We start from the raw sequence: 20,011 nt of genomic DNA on the forward strand, positions 1-20,011 counted from the left end.
TCAAAAATTGGCAACGAGAAGCAATTTATCAAGATGTGGTACCAGTCCGGTTGAGACCCTGTTAAGTCATACATGTCCTTCAATTGTCAAATCAATTGAGAATACTCAAATTTCGACGAAACAACCTGATCACCGTTTCCGTCCAACATGCGTGTCTTCCATAAGCTATGTAGTCCAATTAGGAAAAACATATCAAAAGGCACGTCTTCACTGCGGGGTGCAATCAAGTATAGGATGGTATGCAGGTTCAAAATGAAGTCATTCGTGAGAGTTCTTGGAAGCCGATCCCAAAATAATACGGCATCTTTACAACTTATCAAGCAACCCGCTCCGGTTTCGGGTACGTCGCAAGGCGACAATTCACAATGGATACAAAATCGTCTTTTTTGTGTGACCATGTTATCACAGGTAACGTTTTATTGTGCAACTTCAAGAAAAATATGTTTTTGTACCTGGGGATAAAGGCATCTTGCGGAATCGCTGAAGCACGTCATGCCCTGCCAGACTGGAGAATGTAGAACGGTAAAGGGAATGTAGGAAAATGATTGATATGAAATCATTTCGCTGTACAACTACTCTTGGTTAGGTTTTCTACTAAGTATCTCTGCACAGCGTCCAGAAAGCAACTGTATAAAAAACAACGCGAGCGCTTGCTTGCACGAAACGAAAAAAAAATTCTATAAACTCGTTCTAAGCCGTGAGGAGACACGTGAGTATCGTGCGTGCTGTGTAGTGTCGATACGTGCACATTTTGCATTGCAGTTGCCTAATATTGCACCACGTGGAACGCCATGTAAGAGATGCATATGTAGCGCTACAACGCCGTGAAAGAAGGTTTGAGGAAGAAAAAAAAAGTTTAAGGAGATACATACAAGAATCCTAGCGAAAATGTATGTATTGTGTGCTTGATTAAATCAAGCTAGCTAGGTGGCACGACACCACCGCGTTCCAGAGGGATGCCAATAAATCATCATCATTATTACCTTCGTATCGTGCCACTTACCTTGCGATGTGAGATGCGCGCTGCCTAGCGTCTATACGTGCGCCCTTTGCATTGCAGTTGTTTACTATTACAAGAGATGTCACGCCATGTAGCAGTTGCATAGGTAGCGGTACGAAGTAGATGGAGAAGTATTGAGGAAGAAAAATAACCTTAAGGGATGTATAGATATGGATGTAATGAAACCCATGTATGGCATACCTGATTAATTCAAGCAGGATTGGTGACTGTCGACTCCGGGCGGGCAGACATTTCAGATCGTCGTCGAGAAAACGACGCGATGAGGCTTAGCCGCAACGACTCTCTAGTGCGTGGTGCCGAAAATGGAGCTCCCATGGAGCCGCTCCTCCAGCTTAGGCCGTGACTGTGTTGCGTTTGCCGCGCAGGCCTGTCACATTTTTTTTGAGCAAACAAGTTAAACAACTTTGTCAGACTTCTAAACTCAGCCGAGTTTGCGGAAGACATATGGTAATTTGCATGCTGAAAAAGCCAACGCAATCATGAATATTGTGGAGTTATAATTGCGTTTAGGTTTTATCAACCGGGTACGCGCAGCAAGCACGTGTACGCAGCTACATTATTCCGAATTGATTCCTTGCATACAGGCAAAAGTTTGTCTTTCTTGTCTCATTAGCATGTGTTGGATGATCGCTGTTGAGTTCGCCGTCGGGGATCCATTTATGTGTTACATAAAACAATTTAGATGTGTCGCGTTCTTGTGCTCATACGACGAAATATTCACTTTACTTATTTTTTTTCAGGGTTAACTTCGCATTGAAGACTTATAGAGAGTTCGCTTTGGCGTTCAGTTGCAGAGACGGTCAAATGATGAAATCGGTAGACGATTGTGACATAGTTGTGAGATCAGAACGTCCTAATGTCCTTGCAAAGCACAAAACATAACTGCTTTTTTTTCCGGCCAAAGATTTATCATGTGCAACATTCAATAGTATAAGAATTGCGCAGAGAGAATAGGTGCTCATATGCTGCGCATTTAAGGGCTGAATGACGCCTCTGCCAAGGGCTGATTGGTGGTGTTGTGTCCTTTGAGCTACCAGTAGTAAATAAAAAAATACAATATTTTAGAATGACTCTTAGTGCAAGTCACCTATTGCCGAGGCACTTGCCTCAGAAATTGGGGATTTGTGCAAATCCCTACAATACTGTGTCGACGCATCTGGCGATGCTGGTTTTCGGACGCCAATGGGAGGAACAGCCGCGGGCAGACTCCCGTAGCAGCTCGCCTCTCCCACCACGTATGCTTTGTGCTGTTTCTCCAGTGTTGCATCTCTGAAATTTCACATTCCGACCTGCCGTTGCGTGCAGCTCTGAACGCTGTCTTTCTACGTGCTCAGTTACGGTCAGAAAGCACATAAGTGCAGTATATTCAATACGGCATTAAATGAACCCACTTCACCTGAGAATTCTGCTGGTGCGTAATAGTGCCGACCGTTCACCCGTATTTGACGCTAGCTGAAACAGTTAAGAGCAGCCGTTTTGATGTATCAGTCAATTAATACACGCACGCACTCAAACACACACACAAACACATATATGCACATGATCTGTGCAAGGCACACACGGCTAGTTATCCGTTTTTTTCACACTCATTTACTGCAATACTGTCGTAGTGAGCTGCGCCACGTTCTTAAAGCTGTGTAGGCGGGACATTGTTTTAGCCAAGTATGAGATGCCGAGAAATGGTGACTGCGTTCAGTCGACCTGAGTGCATAGTCAACGATTCTGGCGTTTGCGAAGTGATCCTGTGTACGTGGATGACCGCGGGTGATTGCTGCACCAATAGAGAAGATATTATATCAAATCTCACTTCTCAGTTCGCTTCCATATTTTCGTGTGGTTTGCAGTTAGTCAAGTGGAAATTGCGTACGCCTCTACAAAGAAGCACTGGCTTCTGCAATCAAGGCCATTCACTAATGGCCGTTCGCGAGCAGGAGCACAGACATAACTAGAATTAGGGAACTGCCTCAAACCATTGTTTAATTTTCGAGAATGGATGCGTCCTCACGCAGGGAAAGTATTGTGTAACCTTACTGTCGTTTAACGCACAAATGCCGGTACAGTACCGGGCGTTTCCGCAAGCAGGCTTTTTTTTATGTGCCTCTCCTGAACGTATTTTTTTCATTGATATTGTTAATAAAGCTGTACGCTTGTTTCACGGGTGCTACCACCTCTGACTCTTTTTACTGTGTTTCTTTCAGTCGTTTACATAAGGCTGATGTAGAGTTACCATCATCCCTATGTAATATATATCCTTGACGAAAGCATTTATTTCTTTGGTGCAATAGTGGGCAGTGAGACTTCCTCTTGCTGCGTTGTCAGTAATCGCAGTGCGAAACCAGGCCGCTGGGCTCAAACGAGAATAATTTACGATGTACCATATGTTGGAAGCTGGTGAGAAAAAGAAAATACAACCGTAAAGAGAAGAATGAGTGCAGCCAGGCCATACAGGTGCTACTTTTGCTGCATCGTTGTGCTTGCCTTTGCCATTACGTCAGCCTAGTGGTAAACACTTATAACCGAATGAAAAGTCGCGGCTGTTATAAACTTTCTTTCGATTAAAGAGACCTTGTCTATAGACGAGGATACTGTTTTTTTTCTAATAAGAAATATTACTCAAGCGGACTTTAGGTAATGAGAAAGCAAAAATATTTACCAGACATCAATACCCCAGTGACTGTACTCATAAGTACAGTAAAGGTTATTAGCAATCTGTTTCGTTTCGGGGCAAAATTTGATAAGGGAGCATCCATCGATTGGACATGACTGGCGATGGTAATGCAATTACGAATATTTGTTATGATGTGTGCTTAATTAGTCATAGGTCTTCTATGTTCTGATGATGATTTTGATGATGATAGGCATCAACGTAGCGAAGCAAAGACGCGGTTGTGAATATTGACAGGTGTACCTGTTTATATTTTTACGGGGAGCTCATTTCATCATCTACCAAAGCTAAAAAGTTGTCGCTCAGCGCGCCCATAACGTGTCCACACTTATCAGAACATTCTCAGTTGTTGTCGCCCATTCTATTTGCAGCCGATATTGTCACCGTATCTTGTGTAATGAGATTGTATGCGTGACAGGAACAGTGCTACTTATAGCGGAATGAAAAAAAATTCTGCGGTTTACATGGAACTATCTCAATATGAGGCACGCCTTAGCCAGGGACAGCGGTATAATTTCGTCCGTCTAGGGTTCTTTATCGTTCACCCAATGCAGGGTACACAGCTGTTTTTAACTTATGTTCTATAGAAATATTGCTGCCGCGGCTGGAATTAAAACCCGCAGCCTCGTGCTTAAAAGCGTAATTAAAGCCAAAGCTACTAAGCAGCCATTGCTAGTACATTCTGGAAAGCGTGCGAACATCAGCTATTGGTCTGGAATCCTTGACGACTCATGTATAAATAACCTACGTGCATCAACCACAGATCAGATTTTTGATATTCGACGCATCTGGTCGCCGTTGTCGCTCTACATTGAGCGTCCCTTGTTTTTCTGGCAATAAGTGCGTCCATTAAAGAGCCACTTTTCTGACTCATTACTTTTGGAACCCTCTGCTTTTTCGATGAGGACGATCTTTATTGGCACCCTTTTGAAACGGGACGGGGACTGGTGGTCACCAAGTCTGCTTGATTTAATAAAGTTTTATTACATCTATAACTATCTAGCCTTTTATCTATGGGATCTCGATCTTTCCTACTTGAAACCTCCATCAATATATTGTACGCGTTCACCACCACAACAAAATTGCATCCGATGGAGGTGCTTCAGCGTCCATATTCCGGACATTCCGGTCCGTCGAGCTACCCTCAGCCTACAATACTTGCCTCCTGAGCACAGAGTTCAACCCGAGAATATCAGAAAAACAAAGGTGAAGTCGACAAGCACAATCGCAGCTCCAGTGTCGCCATCAGCGATTGTCTTTCAACAACCAAAAAGCCATATACTTTGAGTGAATCTCAAAGTATATCACAATCACAAATCCAAGAGCTGGCCCCTCACATTCAAGATAGCGTTAAGCTACAGCAAGTAGAAACCCAAAGACGAGTGGCGTCATGACAATAATTTATTCGCAGACGCCGCCAGGTCTTAGTTAGAGTCGAAAGCATTCGCTAACGACAAGGGACCTGTTCTGAAGTTCCTGAATACCTTCCCAAGCGTCGTCAGAAGAGAACGGGCCCAACATTTGCCGCAGGCCTTAGTGAAGCTCCCCAACTAGGAGACCGCTGTATTCACGGAAGAAATTGCCCATCTTTTTCGCAATACCGACAAAGAAAAGATGGACCAAAAAGAGCGCTGTATAAAGAAAGAACTCTTCGACAAACTTACTTATGTGCAACCCATGTAAGGTCTTAGCAGAATTTTTGACCGAAGACAGGACGATTGAGAAGACGCTGGAAAAGACAGTTGTGCGCAAACAATTATAAAAGATGTTCCCGCGACTTAACACCAAATAGGTTGGTTTCGTGACATCATTCGCCATGAGATGTTGCAGTGAGAGCGCGTCCCTCTACGGCCGTGTCCTCAGCCGGAAGCTATGAGCTATGCCACTGTCTACTACGATCTTGTGGCCCCTCCGTGCCCGCGCCCTCCCTGTTAAAACCACCGTTCCGTCGTCAAATGCCGCCACCACGAGAGTGCCCGCCCGTCGCACCGCGCTGCACCCCAAAAAAGACAGACGTTTGGCGGGCCGTTGGCCCCTATATAACTGAGGAGAAGCGGGCTACGCGTAGCGTCTGTGCACATGCCGGAAGATGGGGCGACGAGGCACCATGTCCATCTCTGGTTGAACGACCACGAGACATCGCCGGCAACCTCGCAGCTATTCAATGGAGACACCGACGATATTTCCGCTTGCCATTGCCTTGCAAGGGTGTTATCAATGGCCGCAGTGGCGACTGTACATGGACTCTACCCGTAGCCAGTCCACTAGCCAATATCAGAAAGCTAAAAGCAGCAACCGATGGGGGTATGGTTAATGTTAGTGTAAATGCCAAACGTTCGCCGCCGCCTCCACCCCTGACGCTGCAGGAATTATCTCGACGGCGTAGCAACGACACGCTGCCATTAAACCGGACTCGAAGCAAAGGAAAGCGCTCCCGAAACAAGACTCGACGGCTCAACGTAATAACAGCAGCACAAACAGGCTAGGATTACGTGCCGTGCTTCTTCAGAGAAAAGACAAACTGGAAAGGGTCATAGCTTATGCTAGCCATACGCTATCAAACGCAGGATACAATTACCCTACACGATGGAAAGAAGTGCTTTGCTGTCATCAGGGCTACGTCAAAATTTTGGCCTTACCGGTATGTTAGGCTACTGAACGTAGTAAGCAACCACCGCGCTTCCTGTTGGCTGGTGAACTTCATGGGCCCTTCAGGTCGTCTTGCGAGGTGGAACCACCAACAGCAGAAATTTGACATCACAGTGAATTACAATTCCAAGGATATTTCGATGTGTATTATCTTCGTTTCCTATGTCAAACAACGTCCTTGTGAAGAATTTCCCACCTGTCCATGCAAACTTGTGCCGCCAGACTGTAGCCAGAGGTTCTGCATGCCCTAAATGACAATACAACCGCAATGCACCTGCGTTTAGACGGCAGACTCACGAGGATAGAAGAATAGTACTCATTACTGGGCTTGCCTGATTGTCGAAGTTTCTCAGTACGCGAATAAATGTCCAGAAAGTCGGTGACGCAAGGTACCACGAACAACACAAGCTGGTTTCCTACAGCGTAATGAACTTGCCCGCTGACTGTCCGTGCAGATCGGAATGGACTTTTTGGGGCCCTTATCTGATGTCAACTCACTGGAATAAATGACTAATTATTTGTCAGCAGTAAAATGAATAGTGAATTTAGCATGGGCTGAGCAAGAGATACCAGGCCCCTGAAGGATGCTGACCTTTACAGATGTCAATTTCCAGCCTACATCGCAAGCATAAACTCTGTTGTACATATTTGTTGACAGATTTGGATGGTCTGCAATGTCCACGATGAAGTTTAAGTTGATACACTGTTTTTGGGCTTCACATGCATACACGATACGATGGAGTCAGGCAAAATCGACCATACATATTCCCGTGGTATGATACATATGGACTTTGCGCTGATATATATCCTCCGCCTAAAGTTCATACGCACTTTCGTTGACATTTCTGCGGGCTATTGATGCTGCTGGCTGCGACGGAATACTTCCGCCTATGACTCATGTCTTTGCCTTCATGAGCCAGGATATTCCAAATTAATTCGGGCTTGTTGTGCTGCGAAAGTATTTAAGTGCTGCCCTTGTGCTTCTGGAAAATAGCGTGTTGCCGACGCTCTTGGTCTCAATTAAGGCATCGGAAAATGCTTATAAACTCAACATGGGGCCGCAACTGTGCGCGCAAGAAAGTGCCGCTACCAGGTTTACAAACTAACAGCATGAGCCTGCGATGATGTAGGCAAATGAGTGGAATAAAGTGTAGATAAGTCAAGTTTATTTACAACATGTACAAAGTACAGTGTTGAAGGCTACCCTGGCAAGAAAGCTGTAAACATACAGCTTGACGAGGCCAGGGGGCCACCACCAGGCAACATCGGCATCACACACATCCGCAGTACAAACAATAAGCTTTCGTAAGTAGCTTCATTAATACAACACGTGGTAAAAATCCACTTCCCTGGGCGGGAATAGATCTTCATACATGCGTAATCAGTACGAGCGCACTGAAATTCGGATGAATAACATTAGCGCCAGGGGAATATGTACTGTTACACTTAAAAAAAATGAACATTATTAAAAGCAATAATAAAAAGGAAGTAAAGCAACTGTAAAGAATGTGCACGTGCAACTTACAAGGAATGAAATGAATACACATGTGATGAGTACATTCTGAACAGATATGGAAACCAACTAATTTACAAATTTCAAACAGTCAAACAATTTCAAACAAGAATGTGCACGTGCAACTTACAAGAAATGAAATGAATATACATGTGATGAATACATTCTGGATAGGTATGGAAACCAACTAATTTACAACTTTCAAACAGTTAGGTGAAATTTATCAAAGACAAAGATATCGCGCAATAGCATGCGTGATAGAACCGTATTTCCATTTACGCACTTCTGCAGTTGATTTAATTGCGCGGGTACGTTGTATGTCAGGGTTTGCATAAAGTAATTTGTTCGATGGTGCCTTATCATCCATTTTTCCGATCCTCGTGTTACACGGGTGCTGGGTCGTTCTACGAGGGCTGACACATTTTTTTAGGAATTGTATGGTCTTTTTATCTGCAAATTGTAATTGGTGTAGAAGACGGTATGCGTAAAGATCTTTGACGTTAATTATTCTGCTTTCTTGAAATAACGGTTTTGTAGGATGTAAATAGTAAACATTGTGAATACAACGAATAGCTTTCTTTTCGAGCAGCAACAGCCTGTTAATGTTACGTTGTGTAGTCGTAGCCCATACTAAGGTGCAATAGTTTATATGTGACCGACAAAGGGAATGATAAAGCTGGGACATTACACGAGGTGGGAACATATGACGGCATCTAAATAACACAGATAAAGCAGCAGACAATTTCTTTGCAACAAGGCTTATGTGCGAGTTCCACATCATGTGGCTATAAAATACAACACCGAAAATTTTGTGTTCCTTTACTACATCAAGCGAGTGGGAACCTATGTTTAAATCGACGCATGACACAGATCTGTTCTTTGCAGCAAAAACAACGGCCTTTGATTTTTTTATATTGATTAGTAGGCTGTTACATAAGGACCACTGGAACACTTTGGACAGAACATTATTGGCGTGTAAAAACAAGTCTGGCTCGTTATCAGCAGAAACGAAGAGGCTAGTGTCGTCTGCGTATCAACCAAAATCTGTACACTTATCAATAGAAGGTAAGGCAGTGTTAAGCAGAGGCGAACACTATAGGAGCCATAGAAAAAGGTGATTAATTGCTAAATTGGTCGCAAATGACATCTAAACAGCGAGATACGTTCATTTCTTAAAATTTTTTTCCACATTCAGCTCACGGACGTTGTGGCGATGGCGAACTTTTCTTACTGCATGCTTCTGTATTTGAAGTTAATAAACTGGGAAGCGCGTTCTACAAAAATAAACAACGCGCGATGGAGGAATGCTTCATGGTGGAGGCCTTGCGATATTTTCCACTACTAATTTTTTTTTTCACATATTGGGATGACGACAGTTGTGGTAGAGCGGTTCGGTGGAAGGAAGCCGTCTGCGCATATGTGTGTGTAGTCTCGATACATTTGATATAGGGAAAGAAACTTGTCAAGAAATTAACGATGAGCGTCGAGAATTAACAGCTGTGTGGAGTTGGTCTTTGCTTTAATGAGCTTGCAAGGAAAAGTCACGACATTTTGCTGCAAGCTTAAAGCCGGATGATAATGAATCGCGATGCATGGATGATGTTCAGCAGGGCGAGGTGTATGACTTGTCCGCAGATAGAAATGATTCATGGTTGCTTGCTGTGCGGGCAAGGCATCCTATAGTTACTCCTAGCGCTTCCTCTTCCATATAGGTATTGATGAGGTCGTCGTTAGTGATCTTAATGCCTGCTATCGCTGACGCACTTTAAAAAATACCTAGACAAATCCGGAGCTTCGGAGCGGACACCTTTTGTATAGTACGTTGTAGGCTTGTGTTACTTGCGATAGTTGATGCTGACAAGCTTTACCGCACGAAGCCGAGAGTCGCTGTCCATGTAGCTGGTCAACTCTATATATGGCGATTCGTGAGAAAATACATCGGACAAGTCCGGGCGTTTTTAGATACTAGCGTCCCCGGACAGGTGGTTTTTGCTACCTTAACACGCCCCTTCCCCCTTAATTCGGTCTTTAACACTACCGCGCACTGCTTAAGCCACGACCTCGATTTGGTGAACTGCAGACCATATATATATATATATATATATATATTTTAGGAGGGGAAGAGAGAACATAGAAGTGCTCTCCCTCCGGTTTTAATCTGTCCTCGAGTAAATGCAAATATGTGCGCTGGTTGCCTAATATATATGAGGAGATGATCATTTTTTATGTGTATGTGTGACATTTTTAGAAATCGCTTGTGGGAGATAGCATAGTTCTACTCCTTGAGCGAAGAGGCGGACATTACTAGCATGAGAAATCGAAACACTTATTCAAGTAGTTTGATGGCACATATGTCTGGACTAGTAAATTTTTGTTATTAGTTGAATATGTGTTTCCATTTCTCATCAATCCTGCTCAAGGACAAGAACTGTGGTATTTTTCATAGGTTATTTATAAAAATTCCGAAATACCCATTAGAGATCATCCTGTATACGCTTTCAGGTGCACAAGGCCCCTATTATATGTTGAAGTATGATATTCTAGATATTAATTGGGGTGTTCGGGGAAGAACTAATGGGCAGGGGGCAACGTCATAAGTTCACGAAGACGCCATTAATAGACAATGCCGCCTTTAAGTGAACTTTTACTAAAAGGCGAGGTCTTCGCGACTGTTGATATACCAGTACTGCTCCATATGTATTGTAGTAAAGACGTGCATTGGCTCGGAGGTCGCTCTATCGGTAAGGAACGCAGCATTTTACCTCATCTCCTCGTAATTTTGTCAGTTGGCAATGTTTAACAGGGTTACCTTTAAACTCGTGCCACTTTTTGTAAGAGTGAGGTTCACGGCCCATTGTTTCGGGACAATATTGCCAACATTGCTGTTATGTTTTTCTTTATCAGCGGCGAGAGAAAATACATAATAAATAAAAAAACATCTTAGTGGGTTGATTGGCTATCTAGAGAGCCTTTCCGGACTCTAACTTTTCTGAATTGCTTGAAAAGAAATGTACTCGTTGCACAACACCCATAGTGGACCCTTACTTTACCGATGCGTACTTTCCACGCTTATAAAACAGTTTTTTGTTTAAAAGACACATTTTTGAAAATGGAAGCGTGCGTAAACAGTTACTACTGTGCTTACCAACCAGTTGCAAGCACCACCTAGGCGCTGCTTGGGTGGGTAACGTTAGTGTATCAAATAAAGTCAGTTCGTAGCGAGGTTTCGCACGCGCTGATTGATCACTGCCCCGGACTGATACAGCTGTTGCGGCTGCGGCAGTGTTGCTGACACTTCTAGGATAAGCTACCATACCTCCTAACATATTCACACTGGGGTATATAGCATTGTATCATCACCTTCAAGCTGTTAAACATTTCCGTTCGGCTGCGCAGCTGCTTTCAAGTTAGTAGCCCAAGTTCGTGATGCCAGTATACGGCCACATTCAGCCCTTCGAAGAAGTGGAGACTGGCCGTGCTACGTGGAGCGCATGAAGGTCTACTACGTTGCGGACGATGTTGAGGAAGAAAATGAGAAACCCGTCTTTCTTCAGCGGCTGAGGCCAAGGGATATACAAACTACGCAACCTTTTCAAACCCGCGAATACTGCAAATAAGTCGCTAAAGTCTTTCGGTTTACTACAGCGCTTCAGATTTTATAATCGTGTTCGAGCAGAAGGAGAGTCTGTGAACTTGTCCGAACACTGTGAATTCAGTACATAGTTTTACAACATGGTGCAGTTCAGTATAGTGGCGGCATCTGTAATGCTTCAGTACAAAACGAACCTATAGAGAGAGTGAAAAAGGCTCGTCAGCAGTACGGGACGTCGTCGTGTTCAGAGAGGCTGAAGGCTGTTCATGACGACGCGAGCCAACATCATGTCCTGAGCCCAACGTCAGCTAACCTGAAGGAAGCTTCGCAGTGCCACCGTACATAGTCAGTGTGAAAATCTTCGGCAAACCAACGTCTGTGCAGTCGGATACCGGAACGAGCGTCTCCGTGATGTCGGCTGAGAAGTTGTAAGCTACTCACTGAACGTGAGTATGGAACCGTCGAACATCCCCCAGCGATGGTTTTCTTAAGAGCTAGAGCTTGTGAAGAACCACTATCAACGCCTTCAATGTTCACTTCGAAGACCAAGAGGCATGCGTTCTACTTTACATGACTGGTTGTCCAGCTCCTTCATTGCTCGGTCACAATTGAAGTCAGGCCTTTGCAATTTGCACAAAATAGAGCAAGTAAACAAGGTGACATATATGTCGCAGACCTGGTAAACCGGTACCGTGTTGTGTATGAGGACGTTCTAAGTACCTTCTAAGATATTTCTCCCAAGAATTCTAGTTTGCGTAGACGCTCAGCTGAAGGTTTGCCAATTGTGTACTCTTGCCTATGCACTACGTGGTGGCGTCACCCTGGATACACAGATGTAGTGTGATGGGGGGATTCAGCCTGCGAAAACTGGAGAGAGGGCCGCCCTTATTGCACCTGTGCTTAAAAATGGTCAAGAGAAAATTTATGGCAACATTTCAGTGAGTGTAAATTATGCATCCAGCCTCGAGGGGAACCCCTTTCCCCGTGTAGAAGAGCTGTGGTGCGCACTTTAAGGAGTTAGACGGGTTAGACACACACACACACACACACACACACACAAACACACACACACACACGCACACGCACACGCACACGCACACACGCACACACACACACACACACACACACACGTTCAGTACACAAGATGTCCATTCGGAGCCGTAGTTGAAGCGAGGTATATGGCCACAGACGCCACGCAAGCCATTCTGCTGTTTCATGTTAAGGGTGGTGGTGGTGATGTTGAAGCAGGCGGGGTTAGCCTGGCATACATAGCCGGCAATTGTTCCGCCTTTCATGTTAAGGTCACCCTGCGTGGTGAAGCGGAGTGAGGGCACTTCGTGTCATTTCCTACCTTGCATTGGCTTTCTAAAAGGCAGCGTTCTTTACGAACTGATCCGCAATTTAACATGTCGTCGTCATGGTTGTCCTTGTCGCATGTCGCTGCTAGTAGAAGCTGTCGCCGCTTCCAATTCACCTATTACATTGAGCTTTGGCGCCTCCGTAGCGCACGCCACGAGATACGATGGATGGCATCGAGGCGCCGCCACCCAGAGACGCACGTTGCATGAATCTAGCCAAAGTAGTTTTGAGCGTGTATCAATTATTTTAGTACCGTTCGTATTGCGCCGACGCTGACAACGTGAGTGCGACCGCCTACTGCGAGTCGTCGAAGAGTAAAGTTGGCCTTTTTTGCCAACTTGCGCGACAAAACGAGTCACCATGCGATCGGCCGCTGATCGAATACGTCGCATACAAACGCAATTGCAACAACGCCTACATTCTCAATATGGGGAATCCAAACATGCTTCAAATGTATGTTGAAATGCGTGAACCTAAGCACCCGCCAGTCGCCTAAATAAGGTAGGAGCCTATGTCGATGCCGCTGCAAAGTGGACGTATAGGCAATTGGACAATGAAAGCTGGTTTTATAGTTTAGCTTGACTATAATATAGTTTAGTGAGTATTGGTGTTAATGTAAGCTGTAATGCACGCAGTGTTTACACAATTGGTACCAGTGCTCCAGATTTGTTTTCATTGGCACGTTCGGCGAGCGATCGTTGCTCGTTTCAAATACAGTGGGAACCACGAAGCGCTGACGAAAAATATGAGGAAGTACTTCGGAAACATACAGGTTAGCGCGCATGAGAAGCGTTGTATAACTCTTCGACGATCCTATAAAAGCGTCGTGGCCCCTTCAAGAACAGCGACTAGGGCACCATATAAAATAAACTATATGCGTAGCTTTCTACTGAAAAAACCGATGCTCGCTCTACTCGCATGACTATTTAGTGACGCGGTTGATTGATAGTTGCAGTAGAGACAACAGCGTAACTTGCTGGCTGGTCTGCATGACAGGGGAGCTGTGCTTCTAGGTAACCAAGAAATTTGACCACATGACAATATAAACAAATGCGCCTCTCTACGCAGTTGCATTTCGTTCACGGACCTCCGTCGTAGCCCACACGCGGCCTTCGATTAAAAACAGTGACGTACCGGCGTTGGCACCATATCGTATGTGCACCATGCATTTTATCTAAGAGTTGGTAACTTGACGTTGATATGGTGCCGACTGAAGAGGGAAAGCAGTTTTCTTCGTGCTAACTGCTTATTGTTTACTTCAGTTGGCCCATAGCGCAGGGACTCGTCAGCTATGTTAGGCCTAAGCTATGTCTAAATAGATCAACACCGGCTCAAACTCAATGGCGCCGGCTTGTGTGGACTGACAGTCGTGCATTTTAACTTCAGAAGCATGTTTCAACTCCTGTTAGGCGATAATAAATATGCACACAAAAGCAGTTGCTACGACAGTCGTGTTATCGGTGCGATGCTTTCTATAAAGGCCAATTACGCTCGAACCGCACCAGTGGTTTAGTTTGTGATTTTACCGTGGTCCGCCCGCGCGAACTGCCCTACCGACCTTCTGTTAACTTCCAGGTCCGACAAGATGTCTGATTTTGAGCGCAAAATGAAGTTTGCGAATGTTAGCGATGGCACTATTACTCCTTTCAATATTTCTCACACAACCTTGTTTTCATAAGACGCGACACGCCATCTTGGGGTGACTCCTCGATGTATTTAAATTTGCAGTATCATTCCTGTGAGTGCCACGACCATCGACCACGGCCATCAAGTGGCCGTGGTCGATGTGGATGAGGCGCTATCACTCTAATAAATATGGAGCTACATAACCCTTCTGTCACCATGGCACGCCCGCTCAGTGGGAATGACCAAGAATAGGCGCATACCAAATCGCATACGCAGTGACGAAGTTACCTGTTCGGGCACTTATCCAGTGGCGCGTACCTAGTTACTCAAGTTCTGTGCTAACCTAGACAGCAACCAGCAGCAAGGTATTCACTCGGGCACATACCCAGTGGTCCATGTTATCTGTTCGGCACGACCACATCCAGCATACGCCAAGTGGGTCAAGCTGAAAGACAACTTGGGCCGCTCGATCTTCGTAGACAGACAGACAGACAGACAGACAGACAGGCAGACAGGCAGACAGGCAGACAGACAGACAGACAGACAGACAGACAGACAGACAGACAGACAGACAGACAGATAGATAGATAGATAGATAGATAGATAGATAGATAGATAGATAGATAGATAGATAGATAGATGCTGTTTGCAGCCTTGCAATTTTCTCAGCTTGTGAACTTTCCCCCGTTCTCTGTGTTGGTTTCCACTCACGAAAGTTGTGTTCGAACAATGGTACGCATTGGAAATGGCCATATTCTAGGCTTGACTTAAGGTGCGGATCCGGTCGTTAAGACAATGGTGGGCACATTCCGCGTGAGCTTTTACTGTAGTGCCAACGTATTACGTTAACGGGATTTCGCACTAGTGAAGATGTTAAGCTATTGACTGATGAGGTGTACGTCTAAATTAGGAAAAAGAAGGGACAAGAAATACACTAGGAGCATAGGATTGGAGGGATTACTCGACAAATTGTCGGCTAACACAGTCAAACATCATGACAAGCTATCGCCTCTAGCGTAATCTTAAGGCTACTGTTGACGCCATCTCTTCGTTATGTCATTGTGTTCGCTGTCGTAACCATGCCGATGCTGTTGGCATAACGCTGTCTTCGTCCTACAGTCGCCGCTGTGCTGTCATCGTAACGCCATCCTTGTAACGCCACTGTAGTTGTTCCGTGCTGGTGTGTGTAGACAAGACTATTTCGCAAAATTTAATTGGTTTTTTTTTTCATCCTACAAAGTGTATCCTTTTCAGCACAGCTAATAGTTCTTGAGATTTAGTGTGTACAAAATGCAAACACATGTCCGTTATTTTGCCCAACCTGTAAAAATACCACTGGGATTGGCAGTATCTGATGTAAAAATAAGTATACGGTCCAATAATCGTTTTAGGTCCATAAGGACCGTTTTGTAGATAAAGTGGCACTTTAAAAAAGGCGCATTTTATGACCGTCTTTTTGGAATGCTTAAGCATTAAACATCGAATAATTTTCAGGTCATATATGATCTTGTCTTTAGTGTTCTTATAGCCACTTACCATAGCATTAGCTTGGCGGTGCAATCGATAATATGTCTTGATAAACATGTGCAATTTGAAGAAAAGGTTGCCCGTTTCCTGCAGGCGGAATGTGGGTCCTAGGCATCACCATGGCAGCCTTCATTCATGCTTTTGCGGTGTTCGCAGAAGAAGGAGGCAGTGACCAAGTGAACAGTGGTAAGATTTCTTAAAATGAAACACCAGAACGCAGCAATGGTGATACGTTAATGTACCATTAGAGAAGTCATAGTAACAGGAGGGGGGGCATTGAGCACCTGCGTTCCTTCCCCTGCTCATTCCTTAATGCAAATACACATTCAGCCCGCATTAAAAAATGGCCGCTGCGGCTGGGGGTTGAAAGTGGTAGTAACAGCCACTTTGTGCCAGAAGTAGAACAATATGCCTTTGTTGTCGAGTGGCTCAAGGCGGTTCCATAATACGATATTATCCTCTTGCCGCGATGGTATCCTTAGGCGCAAGAAAGATTTCGCTGAGATCTGCAGAGATTGATTTCAAATGGTGTCCCTTTTGTATGGTCATCTGCTGGTATTGAAGGGGGCCTTATTAATAGCATTGATATGCTCATTTGTAAAAACTCCAGCACGTTCGTACTTTTCTTGCTTTAACAGAGAAAATATAATCTGGTTAATGTTCCCACTAAGGCGCTCGAGAGTTGGGCCGCGGCCGTTTTTAATGGTTTCGTAGGCTTTCTTTTTCAGCATGGAATGAAGCCGTCCATTAATTGCAGTGCGTTCCAAACAATCGAAACTGTTTGTTTAAGTGTTTGTGTTCTATAAAAATTGTAGCAATGGGGCTGCAACGGTAGAATTTAATAGCACAAATTTATTGTAAGTTTCGTCAGAAGGTTGCTAACATACAGTTGGTTTAATCCGTAGAGCGGCGTTCATAAAAAAGATATCAATGAAAATAAAGCGAAGACAACAGCTGACGTTGGAGGAGATTATGTGCATTCGTTGTTCATCGAAGGACTCCAAATAATAAATTTATTAGAGGAAAGGCAGTGCCCATAAGTTTAACACATGCACAAAAACAAAAATATCCCAGGAAGCCCCATACAACGGTGAACGTTTAGCAATGAAACAATGTAGTGACACACCGTATAGGGCTCCCAACTTCAAGTATGTCAACAGACTACAGCGCCACTCCTTCCCCTGCGGCGAGAGACGTCACCGTGTAACAGGTTACTGACTCCGTGAGGCCCTGGTGGTGCCCACGATTGTTGCAAAGTTGCTTCTCGTGTCGCTGCTGTTTAGCCATGATTAAGCGGTCGGGTTGCCAATGTGCGCGGCACTGTTGTTTGCCGAACTGCAGCAACAGTGACAAGAACGCTTGGGGCCTGGTGCCGCCTGGCAGGTTATACAGTTTACGGCGTAAATGGTATGAAAAAAGAAACTCTGACAGGCATGCATAATCGCCACCCACAGAATTAAGTAAGTCATAATGCGAAAGCTTGCCGTTTCACCTAATGTTTCCTATTAAAATCCAATAAAATCAAGTTTAGTTCATATCTGTACATGCTGTAGGCGGCACAGTAAAAAATACAATATCAATTTGGCTTGACAAGGATCTGCGCCACCTTTCAAAATTTGTGTACGAAATAAAGGAAAACAAGAATTAGCAACAGCATTCGTACATTGTTGGGTAGCATTATACAAAAAGAAGAGAATATAAATGTACGCAATAAGAATGAGAAAAAAGAAGTGTTACTCAAGCAGTGTAACAGAAGGAGAATCATCATTGTTCTACAAAAAAAAAACAGAATTCGAAACACCAATCGGTCAATAGTAGGTAGCATGTGAACTATCACAAGAGAGGAATCTAAATATACGCAGTGAAGAATTGTAGTCAAAGCAACGTATTACAATTTACAGTCATCATTGTTGCAGAAACATAAGGAACGAAGTGAGTAATGCAAAACCAAGTGAATTAAACAAGGACAGTAATGACTAAGAAAGTAGTTGTGCTCCATAATTGATGCTTTTCAAGGGTATGAACCAGGTCGCATTATGATGAGTATTGTATTTTTTTATGCTTTTGGATAATTTGTATAAATGTTCAATAAAGTGACTTCCTCGCTTTTTTTCTGTAAGGTACTGTTGCAAGAGTAATTCATTGAATACTAAGTTTACAAACCTGAAGTTTCTTTAAAAGGGATTCAGTGTGTTCCTCTTAGGCTGAGTTGCTAATCGCACGCACAACCTTTCTTGTAGCAGAGAAAGCTTGGTAATGCTTCACGCGGTAGTGTTGCCCCGGACAAGGTGACAGCATTTTAGGTGTGAAAAAAAGAGACCTATAGACGAATAGCTTGACGCAAGTGGGCAAAGAAACCGTACCTCTGCAAGGGAACCCACGACGCCTGCAAGTTTACAGCTGAGCTTGTCGAAATGTTTATTCGAGTTTAAATGTTCGTCAGAAATGACGCCAAGGAATTTAACCGAGAATGTTATGTCAACACGCCAGTTTCCTAAGATTATAGGGTCAGTAATATGAACCCTGAAATTTTTAGGTTGAAATAAAATGGCTTTCGTTTTGTCCGCGTTAATGGTTAATGAGTTTACAACATCTATTAAGCTTATTTAATGCTGAGTTTGCGCAAGTCACAAGTTCACTACAGCTGGCAGACCTGAATAATAATTTGGTATCACCGCCATAGATAATATATTTGGGCTCTGAAGTAATGTTTCCTATGTCATTATTAAAATTACTAAATTATGGCTGCCCAAGATTGCTCCCCTGATGCACCCCACTTGTTGCTGATTTACAATTTTATGTATGGTTTCGTATTACAACTATTTGACAGCGGTGCACCAGATAGCTTTTTATTATACTTAAAAATACGCCTCTGAAGCGATAGGTTTTGACTTTTCATATTAATGCTTCATGGGTAATCCGATCGAAAGCCTTGGAGAAGGCTGAATACTTCTAGTCATACTAACTTCTGTTCATATGCGTTAAGTGTAAATTCATTTTGCCATTTTCGTCAAGTGTCCTTTCGTGAAACGAAATCGATCGTCAGTAAAGATGTGATTCACAGAATGAAACCATTCTAACAATATTTAATTTTTCAAGACATTTAGAAAAGATTGGTAAGATCGATATTGGCCTGCAATTTGATAATAGGTTCTTATGACCACCTTTATTAATAATACGTTACTTTCACTACTTGCATTGATTTCGGAAATGCAAGTACATGCCCTAATGCCGGAGTGATAATATCTAGGACATATTTAATAGGACGAAATTGCAAGCAATCAACATCAGTGCTTTTACTGTTTTCAGATGTTATAAATGCATTATATATCTGCTGAACACTGGCAGGCATTAGAAATGCCCTGACAGGATTATTAGCCGTCATATTGTCTAGGAGAGCAGGGTGATGGGGGTATATATAGAAGAAGTAATCATTAAACGAATTTGTTAATAAGAAACGAGACAATGGTGTGCCATTTAGATTTATTTCTTGAGGCTGCTCCGCAGTCCGGTTTACTCTCCCTAGTACGCCTTTAGCCTTTGCCAGACGAGATCATTACGTTTCATAATATGTGAATTGAATACATTGTGCATATAATTCTTTTTAGCTTCTCTAAGGATATGTGTTAATTATCTTCTGAGGGATTTAAAATTGTCGAAGTCATTTACATCTCTTGTTCGTAAAAATTTCTCTACGGTCTATCGTTTTGTTGTATTTGAGCTAGAAGGCATTTTGTGATCCAAGGTTTTCGAATTCTTTTGTTGCGCATTCTTGTTTCTTTTAAATTGTCTTGTATACCTGAATTTCAATATGTGTTAAAAGGAGTTATACGCTTATTCAGGATCAACCGTGTTGTATATTTCCGACCAGTCAATGTTCAGTACATCACTTCGGAATTGTTCTAGTGAGGTCGGATTGATATCTACAAATGAGACTTGCTCTTCTTTATCGGATGAGCGACGTGAGCTATGTAGGTCAGTGATAAAGATAGAGAGGTGATCACTTATGTGTACGCCAATTACGCCCGAAGGTAACTGTAGTTTGTATTGAAAAAGTCG

The 20,011-nt window shown here is 43.6% G+C and overlaps 1 protein-coding gene across 1 annotated transcript in view; it reads left to right on the forward strand.

Moving 5' to 3' along the window:
• The window catches only part of LOC142564292 (neprilysin-21-like), a 68,038-nt gene that overhangs the window by 7,415 nt on the left and 40,612 nt on the right, over window positions 1-20,011 (forward strand). Inside the window, exon 4 of the mRNA XM_075675240.1 lies at window positions 16,046-16,138. Coding sequence (XP_075531355.1) covers window positions 16,046-16,138 — 93 coding nt within the window. The remainder of the gene's footprint in view (window positions 1-16,045; window positions 16,139-20,011) is intronic.

The sequence above is a fragment of the Dermacentor variabilis genome, chromosome 11, assembly GCF_050947875.1.
Source record: "Dermacentor variabilis isolate Ectoservices chromosome 11, ASM5094787v1, whole genome shotgun sequence".
In the NCBI taxonomy this organism is placed as follows: Eukaryota; Metazoa; Arthropoda; class Arachnida; order Ixodida; family Ixodidae; genus Dermacentor; species Dermacentor variabilis.